The 12,867-nt window shown below is 40.8% G+C and overlaps 1 protein-coding gene across 1 annotated transcript in view; it reads right to left on the bottom strand.

Annotated features, from left to right (window-relative positions):
* Positions 1-12,227, bottom strand: part of SLC34A2 (solute carrier family 34 (type II sodium/phosphate contransporter), member 2) — an 18,182-nt gene extending 5,955 nt beyond the window's left edge. Inside the window, exons 1-8 of the mRNA XM_009869600.1 lie at positions 12,125-12,227; positions 6,311-6,439; positions 6,083-6,220; positions 5,385-5,513; positions 4,314-4,457; positions 3,602-3,713; positions 2,366-2,561; positions 1,558-1,653 (exon numbers count right to left, since the gene is read on the bottom strand). Of these exons, the coding sequence (XP_009867902.1) occupies positions 1,558-1,653; positions 2,366-2,561; positions 3,602-3,713; positions 4,314-4,457; positions 5,385-5,513; positions 6,083-6,220; positions 6,311-6,439; positions 12,125-12,227 (1,047 nt within the window). The remainder of the gene's footprint in view (positions 1-1,557; positions 1,654-2,365; positions 2,562-3,601; positions 3,714-4,313; positions 4,458-5,384; positions 5,514-6,082; positions 6,221-6,310; positions 6,440-12,124) is intronic.
* Between the last annotated feature and the right edge of the window lie 640 nt (positions 12,228-12,867).

Genomic DNA, 12,867 nt, shown 5'->3' with positions numbered 1-12,867 from the left:
GAGATAACCTTTAAAGGCCTCTTTCAACTCAATGCATTCTATGATTCTATAATTCCGTATTTTCTTGCAGGCACTGCCTGCAGACACCTGCACTTGCATTCCCCTTTCCAGCTCATGCAGAGGGACAAAGCTAGGGGTGCTCTTTGGGGAGCACCTGGGCTCCAGCCTCTCCAACACATCAGCCCTCAGAAGCAAAACACAATCTTGTTTCTTGCCTTCCTGAACTTTATTCAGACATTTGAGTTTCAAATCAGCTGCATTAGATCAAAATATTTATCCTTATGTTTTCCTTAAATCTATGGGGGCTGCATATGTTTATCCCTGCCATAAGTCTCTTTAATCATTTTTGCCAGAAATTAGTTTAACTCACTAGGAATGTAAGTCATTTAAATGATCCTCCTCTCCCTGCCACAAGCTCAAGTGAAGCTTGTAGGAGTTTCATGTGGTTTTGTAATTTGACTGTATTCTTTGGCAGTAGTTACACAACCAAAATACAGACAAACAAAGAAAAAAAAGGTATATATGGAAATGTAACCTCTACATCCCATGTAGCTACTTGTCTTCTAGCAGTGAGGGAACTGTAGGACTCAGTTGTCACCGAGAGCTAGGCAGTGCCAGAATGGGAAGGGGCACCCAGTGAAAGCAGTAGAGCTGCCCAAGCATCGTGCCTCCCCTGAGAGGAAAGACTCGGCTCCTCTGCAGCGTGACTTGGGCAGAGTTTCACATCAGCATAGCTCTGCTCCTGGCACCATCTCCCTAGCTAGCATTTCACAGGCCACCCAGACCATCATTCAATAGGAGCTGGGCTCCTTTAAAAACCCAAGCATTTAATTTTAACCTCCATTGTGTGTTCTTAAGTATCTTCTGCCTCAGGATATCAGGAACTACTTTTCTATACACACCAACAAGTAGAGCAGTCCAACTCGAGATCCAAGGGATATTTAATGCTCTAACTGTTAGCTAGCTGAACAAGGCAAACCAAATATTCAGCTCCACACTTTACCAAAATACTCATTGTTGTCAGCCTGAGCAACAGATTCCATCCAGCTGCAGTGGTGCTCAGGTGGAGAACAACTGGGCACAGCCTCACAGAGGCTTTCTCCAAGGGCACTTTTCCAAGAAATCTACAAATAACCAGCTGCCACCAGCTCACCCCAACACACATAAGACTAGTGCTTGTTAGATTGATAGATAAATGGTGAGCAAAAGGACATTTTCTTTGGCCTACGTTGCAGATTTTTTCCACTTTCAGGGAGTTGGTAGGAGTATCAGGATTTAAAGACATCTGGATGTGAAAGGAGGAAAATGCTTGGCTCCAAATTGCCAGTTCTGATAAGCAAGGGCCTGCATGGTACCAAAAGCAACCAGGTCAAGCTCAACGTTAGTATGAGATCCTTGGTTTAAGTAAGTGGAGCAAAAACTGCATTAAATAGTTTTCTGCTGAAAAAACCACTCATTTAAAAATCTAATTTCACAATTCTATGATAAGGAGTGTCAGCTACGGATCAGTAATATATTTCCTCAGGAATCTGACAGTGAATTTAGTGTGATACTCACCACATTGGTTTCAGTTACACACCAAACTTTCACCAGGCTTTTGTTTTTTGCTGATTCATCATTTGTAGCAATTGCATTTATTACTGATTTGTCAAGCTTTCAAAAAAAGAAAGAAAAAAAAAAAGAAAACAAAATATTATTCCAACTTGCATCACACATTTCTGTTCAGCTGTACTCAAATAAGTTGCTCTGGAAGTTCAACCACATATAGCTTGCATGATCATCATTCATGCTGGAGCTGCTGCCCAAGAGGTAGGAGGGGGTTTACTCCCAGAAAAACGTGCAACTCTGTGCACCCAAACACTGTTTCACATTTTTGCCAAATCACCCACCAGTTTATCTCACCCTTTCTGTTTAAACAATTACACTGATACAAATACCTAAATGTATCTACTGTTACTTTAGGAGCTGTGCACATCTCCCACCACCTCCACCTGTCCCTCGAGATGTGTGTGAATTTCCCATGATTTCGGTGTCATCTCTTCAGGTCCTGTGAAGATCTTCTTTATGTGTTAGGTTGTCTGCCAATGCCATGGCAGCAGTCTGCCATCCTATCCATCCCACATGGCTGGATTTGTCCTCACCCACCTTCCCGGTCCCTCCAGCAAAACACAGGTGAAATGTGGGGGAAACAGAAACAGGAAATGTAGAGCCAGAGCTTTATGAAATGTGAAAAGAGGAATCCATCTGCTAATGAGCTTTACCCCTAGGGCATAGAGAAGTGAGTAGGAGCCCTCCCATTCAGATGATTTTTATTAGCTGTAACTTAACCAGGTAAACAGCTTCCTTGAAGACTGTCAGAACTTACCTCAATGATGAGCTTTGTAAAGGGGTCTGTGATAACTTTTAGTAGCTCAGGGGCATCCTCGCCACTTTCAAGATGAAAAGACTCAACTATAACATTGGTGAGGTGGTAAAGATAGCCAGTAATGACTTCAATGGGCAACAGTGCAAACACAGCGAGCCAGTTAAAGAAATCATGGATTGTTGCCCCAGCAAAGGCCCTGGGAGAAGAAATTAAATAACAGAGCTGCTTTTAATTAAACAACACATGTGCTGTATTGGTTAAATACGAAATCACTGAAGTGGGGATGAAGCCCACATCAAGACAAGAAACACTTAGTTTCTGGGGTCACAGGAGATGTCTACTTTGCTACAGAGCAATAAGTTGTCTCCACGCCGCTGACAGAGTGAAAGGTAGTGAAACCAGACATACTAGGAAAAGCAAAAGTGGTCCTTAACATGAAGATGCCAAGAGTACTTGTCTGAAGAAAGAAGAACGTCTCACCCATTTTTGAACATTTTTAATTCTTAGACAGGGACATGTTCTCCCTGACTCATGGGGCAAGATGAATCTTTGCAGTCCTCTCACATGTTCATGCAAACTGTTGGGGTACAGCTTCCTTCCAGCTTCTCCTCCACAGCCTGAGCAGTTACAGCCTCAGGGGCTTTGGCTAAGTGTATTCCATAAACCTGGTATGCCATAAATGACAAGGTACCATATCCCTCCCAAGCTTACTGATCATCTCCAGTAAGCCATGAGCTGCCCCAGTGTCACGGGGCAGTCTAAAACTTGTCACTTTGTATATTTGACTGCCAAAATACTTCATTTCTCTACAGTTGTCAGCTGTTTCTTACTGCAGACTTAAAAAACTTCCAATGCTGGAGTATCTTTTAAGGAGATCAGACCAAAATATTGTAATATTAACTTCTTATACAGCCCTCCCACAATTAAGAGATAATCAAAGTGGGTGGTATAGTGGGAGCAGTCAAAAATCTATCCTTGTGCAAGATGCAGTTAAAAATGGTGGATTCTTATAAAAACACAAAACTTTTAAAGGACCCCAATACGCTTTTCTTCAAGTATATGAAGCCATATATCTAGACAGCACTATGCCTTGGCTATGCTTGTGACTTTCCTAACTAGATATTCAAATTTTGGTCAATAGAAATGTTGAATGGCTGTTGTAGTGATAGGCAATATAGAAAACCTACAAAGAATGAAGAAAAACAGCATTTCAGCTCTAGTGTTTAAGTACCATACCTTCTAAATTCATTCCTGTCCCCAGCTTGCATCAGCGCCACAATCGTGTTTGTAACTGAGGTGCCAATGTTTGCCCCCATTATGATAGGAATAGCTGATTGAACACTCAGCACTAGAAAGCAGAAAAGGAAGCACTGAATGAAAAACTCAAGATCATCAGCAAGCTCTTTGCCCTGGTGAAAATTAACATCTATTAATGCCACTGGAACCCCAACTACCTTTGATGTCACTGGGATTAGGTTCTCAAGTCCAGATGTTTGTCCCCTGAGAACATGGCACTCCCATAGTCTCAGAATCCTTACTGAAACTGCAGCCCATGGTTATCCCTTTTCATTTTTCTACTTATTGCAGAATTTTGAAATGATGCCACAGAAACAAACGAAGTTCAGTAACTGGCTAACATGAGGAAAGTATGCAGATACTTCCAAAATTAATGCCTTTAATGACAAGGCTTTCAATGGTTTTCATTGCAGTTGTGAGCTTACTACTACTACTACTACAATAAAAATAATTATCATGATAATAATAACAACAACAACAATAACAACAATAATAATTTTATTTTATATTAGGGCAACATCTGTGAAAATCTTTTCCTGCAGTCTCTACTCTTACACTCAAAGCTTCTACAACTTGAACACCGGTGGGAATATTTGCCCCTCAGACCAAAATTTATGGGTGATCTCTAGGAAGGTACAGTAAGCAGACTTACGTGTAGAGGACACCATGCTGACCACAATGGATGAAGAAGTACTGGAGCTCTGGACCATAACGGTCACCAGAACTCCAATCACCAATCCCGCAACAGGGTTAGACAGCACTGAATCATCTTGAAAAATGTCCCCTGCTGCTTTACCTACAAAAAACATGTTCTCAGAGTGAGGGAAGTGCAAGGTAAAGTCCACAGGAATTATCAGAGCATTTAATTAAAGATCATTCAACCATTTAATTGATACATATATAGCTATGATTCCAGCCAAAAAAATGTGCAAGATTATGTTGCTCAGGGATACAAATTCGGGTCCTGAACTCTCAGCTTCTCAGTTACCAAACAATACTTTATATTCTCTCATTTCAATGACTAAGACAAGCTCTACTGAACTCTGCAGAGAACCATATAAAACTAAGGCCATCAGAGGAAAGACTGTAGTGCAAAAACGCAGACATGCATAGATTTAAATGCTGTTACTGCCTCAATACTTTTGGTTATCATATCAAGGAAAAGTACATTAATTTTAATGAGTAATTCTGTTCCTGTATTTTTCTGTGTTGTCAAAAATCCAAAATACACCCACTGAAACTGATATATTTCTCTGATAACCGCTTCTGGATCCATTAGCAGAATTCAGTCCTTGGAGATAGGTAAATGTGAAAAATACATTTCAATAGCCTTCATCTTTGAAGGATTTGAGAGACATTTCAGTGCTGGATGCTTTGATCAAGAGCATATTTCTCATATTTCATCTTGTTGAAATGTCCTTCACATGGGACAGATTTATGCATAGACGTATTTGTGTAAACTGTCACTAAAGTAACAGGAACCTACTAAGAAATTGGGGCCAATAATCCCTACATCAACAGCTCTTTGGAATTTGAGAAACAAAGGCCCTTTCAAACAAATGAAGGTCAGCCTTCAGTCAGAGCTTCTTCCTTCTGAATCTATATCTCAACACATAAATCTATGGAGAACGTGCTTGAAGAGTGATACTTGTAATTTAGACACTCAGATGAAATTTACTGTCTCGTTCACAGTTTATTTTTAATATTTTAGACATTTTCATACCTCCGACCAGTTGAAAAGCAGAGCTCAGTACATCCAGAGAACACACAAACAAGTAGAGCAATCCAAGTAGCAAAACAAACTTCCCTATCCCATAGAGTACACGAATGATTTTTCCTTTTCTATCCAGTTCTGCAAAACAAATACATTATGCATAAAAGACTTGCTTGATATATCTGGTGTTCTCTCTGGAACAGTCTAGCTCACAGAGACTATAGAGTCAAAGACAGTATTGTGATCCCAAAGTGTGATTAAATGCAAAAGAATGTTCTTAATCAAATTTTAACTGCAGAAGCAGGCAGTTTGTTTATCTAATTTTACCATGTAAAGGCTTCTGGTAGATCACAAAAACCATAGGAAGTCTGAGATTGATCTTCAGTTTTACACAGTCATCCCACTGAGTAAGGAAAGACCAAGAGGAGCCTGGATGAAAAACCATATTAGTTTTGTACTGTTTTCCATCTATCTCCTCGTGTTTTCAGGAGGGCAAGCAGCATGATTTCCAGATTCTTCTTAACGTATAATATCCCCATTCACCCTTGGGGAAAGTGAGGCAGAATGTAAAGCCTACATCTGAGAACTCCTCAAATCTTAAATTCAATTTTGCACCAAGTATCATTTCAGAAAAATAACCAAGACAAAGTGAGCAGAAGTGATGGGAAAAATAAATCCAGGTAAGTTATTGACTGAAAAATGTCTACCTGACCACTTGACTCCAGTGTCCTGCAGTTCTGGCAGAGCCCATGGGTCTTCTTCTTCTGGCCTTGTCTCATCTATCAAGGCTATTGTGGAAAATGCAGGCTGAATTTCTCCTTTATTTCCAAGTGAAGCCACGTTGCCTGATGAAATGGAACACTGAATTACTTTCCGTCTTCTCTAAGGAGACCGCAAACTTCTATCTCTGTAACTCACAGGTGAGCACATGTTACCTTTGTGATTTTCTCCTTCTTTCCCAGCCATGTTCTGATTTTGTTTGGAAGCGTCCCCTATATAGTTATTGGTTTCAGGCTTTTCCACCTCAGGCCAGGGAGCCATGGTCTGTGACAGACAAAGAAGTGCTGATTGAAACGCGCATGCAGTCAAAATATTCACCTTAAAACAGGGTATGTGACAAATATGAGTAAGTTTAAGAGCAAAAGAGATCAAATTTGAATAGATGCCATTTGTCCTTGAACATAGCTTTTCACTAATCTTTATGAATTATTCCTTTATTTGTAAAATTGATTTTCTAATTATTTTTTAAATTATACAGTTGATTTATCTGTGCAATTTACACAATTAAAAAATATATTTGTCTCATGCCTGTATTTCTGTTCACTTTTGATTGTCATGAAAGCAAGGATTCCTCTGCTTTCCAAACCTTAGACATTTCTTTAATTTATTTTATCTCCTTTCAGCAAAAACTCAGAGCACTGTTTTCCTCTCTTTCACTTTCTTAATTTAACTGACTGCCTTTACAAATTGATATCTCAATATACAGACCCTAGCAAAGAAAGTTCTTCCCTAAAGCATTGCCTAGTTTTGGTCATGTATGCTAAACACAATCTATGTATTGCCTTTACTGGTTGATTCCCATGGATGCATGGAGGGGAACATGACACTGGACAAGGTGGAGGAAGACTCCAGAGTCGTCCTCCAGAGCTCCAGAATGATACTTGCTGAATGACTGGACAAGACCAGAATTAGACAGCAATTGCAGTGGCCGTTTTCAGGTCTATGTTTGCTCGTCACTCACAGCCGATGCTGCAAGTGACGGTGAGTTAGCAGCAGTAAGGTCAGGCTCACCCATCCCAGGTAGCTCTCTGGCTGAACCTCTTTCTTCCTGACCCCATTTGAGCACATTTGACATGCATTGTAATGATAATAAATAAAAACCTAACAAATAAGACATCACACGGCCAAATTCCGCCAGCACAGATAGAGCCCCTTGTGACAGACCTAGTCCAGGCACAAAAGGAGGAGGCAGTAACTCCTTGAACTAAAACCTAAAGAAATCCTTCTTATTTACTTCATCAATATCAGAAGCCAGAGGCAAAGAGGGGGAAGGTGGCCATGGGGAGCTGAGACAATATATGATAATACTTCAACCTTCCCTGGCTTGTAAGGCTGTTGGTTATCTCAGCCAGCGTGACTGAAAACTCAGTGGAAAGGATGGGACAAGTGAACCCTACCAGAAAAGCTTCACCTTCAAATGTCTCTGTTCCACCCTCTCTGCCACACGAGTCGGCCAGTGGAGTGGGCAAAGCTGCCCTGTGGCCACCATGTCTGGCACCCGCGCCGCTGGAACATGGGTGAGATAATTTGCCTGCAATGCTCATAAATGGGGCACCTGTGCCCGGCCTCCAAAAGTCCATGTCAAGAGTTGGTATCATGCTCCCGTAAACAAGGTTCCCCTGCATTTAGCAGCCACTCTAAACAAATATAATTAATCATTCCTTTAATCATAATCCTTTATGCAGCTGATGGTGAAAATGTTTTGTCCCTGCCCACATCAGTAAGCCACATATCCTCCTCCTTTAGCTGGGGAGGTGTCCTGGTTTGAGCTAATGTCACAGACAAAATCACTCATGTCTTACTGTAACATATTGTGTTGTTTTCTGGCACTCCACAAAGTACGTCCCCTTCCACATCAGTTATTCTACAAGTCCATTAGAAAAACTATGCTTCTATTCTTTATCTGTGGTGTAAGATGCAGAGTAGCTCCCAAGATATACAAAGAAAGATCTCAGAACAGACCGAAGATAACCCTTCTTGCTTGTTTCAACAAGGTTTTCCATTTGCTTGGAGCAAATTCCAGTATTTTCCCCCATGCCAGAACTTCCAAGCCCCACCCATGCCAGAACACCTCCGTCTTGTTAAACAAGTTTCATTTATACATGTTCAGCATTTAAAGAGCTCTAAACAAAATAACTGCTCAGAGCAAGTGCTTCTTAAGTGAAATGCAATCTCAAGAAAATGTTGGAAATTCAGATGTGAAGTTGCACTGACAACATATTCCCACCACGGAGAGACACAGAATATGCTGGACACCACCAGCCCTAGAGATCAGTACCTCTACAGAGCTTCTATTACACTCAGAATGGAAATGAAGGATTCAGCCTGCATGATTACTGTATGGAAACTGAGCTGATGCATTCACTGGAGAAACTGGAGCTTGAAAACTTCAGCAGACAAACTGCCTCTATGTCTCCTAAATAAACTCTCCCCATTCAAGAATTCGGCAGCGCATTTTTTCATAATAAGCTTCTCCCGTGTTCCTGAGGTGTCAGGATCCCACAGGTATGTTATATATTATTACTGGTTTTGTGTTACGTGATTAAATACCATAGAACGATAGCTGACCACCTTGGTGAAGGAAGATTTTTTTATAGATATGTGTATAAAATTATTCATATGAGCCCTAGTGAACCTCTAATTTGGAAAGGGAGACTTAAATACTGGAGGTCTTTACAGCATTTGCACTTCTGGTCTTGCAGAGATATTACTAGAACGGCCCGTTTTTTGTGATTGGTATCAAGGACTGATAAAAGAAGAACCACCTAGATCCTTGAAGTGCTACCAAAGCTGTCTGCTTTCTCCAGATCCTGACTCTTGTTAAGAGGAACAGCTGAGAAGATGGTTTACAGCCACCTGATACCCTGTTTTTTAGAGCCCTTGCCTCAGCTACTTACTGTTAATTAATCGCTGTGCTAAAAGGACAATCTGCAACCTACAGTTTTCCTTTCAAAAAATTCTTCCTTGGCCCAAATATATTGACACTGACATCTTGAGCAAATGCTTGGAAGAAAATCTGGATGCAGAGGAGGAGCAGGGCAGTGGGGTGACAAAGCTAACTGCAACATGGCAGCCTTTGGCAAGGTTGGTGTCAGGCGCGGTGCAGAAGACCAGTATCACTGATGCAAGATATAAATGACAATGAAAACCCTAATAGTGGTTTACTTTTGAGCACTGAAGACATAACTACGTTGTGAAGGAACACATTAGAGAATGGGCAGAGGACGAGCCAGTGATGACGCACACTGCAACAAGGAGCTACATTTAGCTGGACGCAGGTCCAAAGGCAGGATTAGCCACAACTGCTGGAGGTTCCCGGAGTGACGAGCTCTGCCCATCCCCGTGTCAGCCCGGGTGTCTCAGCGCCACGCGTCCGGTTCCTGTCCTAGCTGCACCCAGGGCGTCGTCCCGGAGCTTGTTTCTGGACAAGGGCTGTCACTTTGGAGATCCACCTCTCCGGAGCTGTGCTGAAATGGGAGCTGATTTCCTCCCGAGAGCGGCAGGTCAAAATATGCTATGCATATTGCAAAGGTCTGAAAGCTAATGCCTGCGCAAACTGTAATCCAGTCCGTTTCGGTGAACCTCGCAGCAAATCCTCTCACACCATCTTGTGTGCTCCTTTCCTTGTAAGTATAGTCTTTCCTCACCTTCGGAAAATGCTAACTACATCTGACATCCTTTCTAACTCCAAAAGAAACTGAAACCTCCTGCTCCTAAGAGGGAGATAGATGGAAATCAATGGCATTCAAATTCTGAAATAAAGAGAGGGAAAGTCAAAGCTGAGCTGGCTCCCGTGGTTTTTGTATCCGTACTGACTCTCTCCGTACAGCATCTCAAAGAGTTAAAGTCTCTGGGGAATTATTTGAGCAACACTGGGTGTCATGCAGTTGCCCTATATTGCATTCCTCAGTGACTCACTGGACTGTAACAGCACTGCCTCTGTTGCAGGGCTAGTCTCTCGGTGCTTTTCAGTTTTAAATCAGGAACAGTTGTAAATGTATTTATTTTGCTGGATGTAGCATGGAGAATATGAACTCCACCTGCATGTGCCTGGACTGTATTGTTTGTACCTCTCCACCCGTGACAGCTCACCAAAGGGCCACGTTGTGCCTGAAAGATGAACTACAAAGCAGTGAGTCTTAAAGAAATCTCACCTATGGGGGAATAGAGCCAGTCAAAGCAAGATGAAATAAAAGCACTGGAGAAAATAGCAGTATTTTCAAAATCAACTGGTAATAACTGCAACAACCACCAGTGTGACCATACCTGTGCCTACAGGTAGCTTAAGCAACTCCAAATCAAGTTTTGGATTCAGCCAGGCTCCTCTCTCTATCTCTCTGCTTTTCTACAAAACCACATTGCTTTCTTGTCATTCACCATTGTGCTACCATTTTTATGTTAAGAAGGGATTTATCACCTAATCTGATATCCGACCGTATGACTTAGTAAATATGAATATTTACCACACATGCTTCATAGGAGTAAATACCAAGCTACAGGGCAATCTTTCTTACACACAGTTTGCAGAAATACTGTCGTTTTCCCCTCAAAATGTACCATTTCTAGCACAGAAGCACATTGCATAGAGACAGGAAAGGAAGGATCCTCAGCCAGCACAAATTCATTCAGTGGCTTTACATCAGCTGATAATTTTGCCCCAGAACCTGTTCCATGAAAGCCACAAAGCCCCAGATGCAACAGAACACGCAATGACTTAAAAACCACCAGCAATGATTCAGCCTTGCTAGGAGCAAGTCTTGTCTTTGCTTTGGCACCAGCTGCTTCCTTGGGGCTTTTTCTCTGAATAAGTTATCAGGCTTACCCAAGATGTAAACTTTCAGCTAATGTAGCAGTAAAGTCAAAAATAGATATGTGAAAGCTATATATATATAAAAAAGAGAGCATTGTGTGGATCCCTGAGACTTGTTGCTCACAAGCTTGAATGTAACACACAGCAAAACTAAAAAAACCCCACAAATATATAAACTAAACTACTAAAGAGAATTTCTAAGCAAGTGTTGAAAAAAAAGGAATCCCAAACATTAATTTTTACATTCAGAATCAAGCAAAGGACCAGACACCGTCACTGAGAAGCCAGAGCTAGGAAACATCAAAGAAGTACTTGAAATGCCTACTAGGTATTTAAATAAAACAATTACTTTTTTAAAAAAAATAAAACAACAAGAAAAATAAAAATCCCATCACCAAGAAAATACAACAGAACTACCCCACCCCGAACACAAAACACATAGCAAAGAATTGAGAGAGGAAAAAGTAATAACATAAAAAGACTTACTGATCTAATGGAAGAGCTGCTAATAAAAGTTACTGAGAAACCAGCTGATTTCTGCCCACTGCCACATTAGTTGAGCTAACTACATTAGCCTAATGTATTCCTTTTACTTCCGTGTATCAAATCAAATTAGCATAAGAAAATGTTTCCATCGAGAATAGCCTGACATGACCATAGTGCAGCACACATCTATGCTAACACATGAACTGACAGTCCTTCCTTCCAGTGTTTCATTAATCATGTCCTAGACATTTTCCAGTATCCAATACCACTGATTACTATGACGTGAAATCTCACTTCTTTTCAATCCAAGTAATAGTTAAACCAATACTTTCTTATGCTATAGGCGGTTATTTCTGTGGGTTTTCTGACAGTTGCCAGTAACAGGATTTTCTTCTTTATCATATTCCATAAAAATAAATCTAGTTATTTGCAGATAAAAAGTAGCACAGTTTGCTCTTAGAACTATGATTTTTTTATCACTTCCTTAAAATACAAACACAGTTGAAAGAACACCAGGTGAAAAAGCTAACAAGTGGATGACATTTCACATGCCACTCCAAATCTCTGTTGCCATTCCTTGAGCTGCAAAAGCAGAGATTTGGATTTATAAGCTAAATAAGTGGGGGGGGGGGGGGGAAGAAAAAGGAGAAAAAATGGTCTTAGTTGCTCTTACTTACCACTTCTTTATTCCCAGACAAGAGAGCGAAGGGATCGACTGGGCAGCCACTGAAACCTGCAATATATATAGACAGGTGTTGAGCAAAGTTTGCTTTCATCACTGCACACTAACATTCCTACTTTACAGTCCAGAGGCGCTGCCTACCTGCAACTTAATGATCACAATCAACCTTTTTTTAGCAGGAGTGGGCAGCAACTAAAACTGATAAAACTATGGGCTATTTCACACTTATCACATTCTAAAAAATGTCCCATCAGCATTTAAGTATAAGTTACTAATGTGTTCATGTGAATCCCGGGGAACGGTTTGTTCCAGCCTGAAAAAACTGCCGTCCACCTGATCATTCAGTAATCTTTTTTCCAATAATAATTTTCCAAAAATATTTTGCAATCTCAAAAGTCTGCCAAAAGGGTGTGAAGAAAACGTAGTGCTGTTATTTCTCTGTTCAGGTGCCTATTAATCTGCCTAAGAAAAGAAGTGAAGGAGAATCAGATAAAAAGCGGTGTAAGTAGGAAACACGTAAGAACTTCTTTGAGAACAGAGGATGGAGTTTCATTCTTATCAGTGCTCAATGTTTACAATTAAGGCAAGCTCATTAGCATTTTGGCTGTAGGTCTCCTTCTAAATGAGATTGAAAGATGTAAGGACACCTTTGATAATCACATTCAGAACACTAGCAAGGAATATATGACAAATAGTTACGTTATTCAATAAATACAGTATGGTATTCCAGATAA

The sequence above is a fragment of the Apaloderma vittatum genome, unplaced genomic scaffold, assembly GCF_000703405.1.
Source record: "Apaloderma vittatum isolate BGI_N311 unplaced genomic scaffold, ASM70340v1 scaffold13415, whole genome shotgun sequence".
Lineage (NCBI taxonomy): Eukaryota > Metazoa > Chordata > Aves > Trogoniformes > Trogonidae > Apaloderma > Apaloderma vittatum.
Note: the sequence above shows the minus strand (reverse complement) of the source record. Positions and strands in the feature narration are given on the sequence as shown.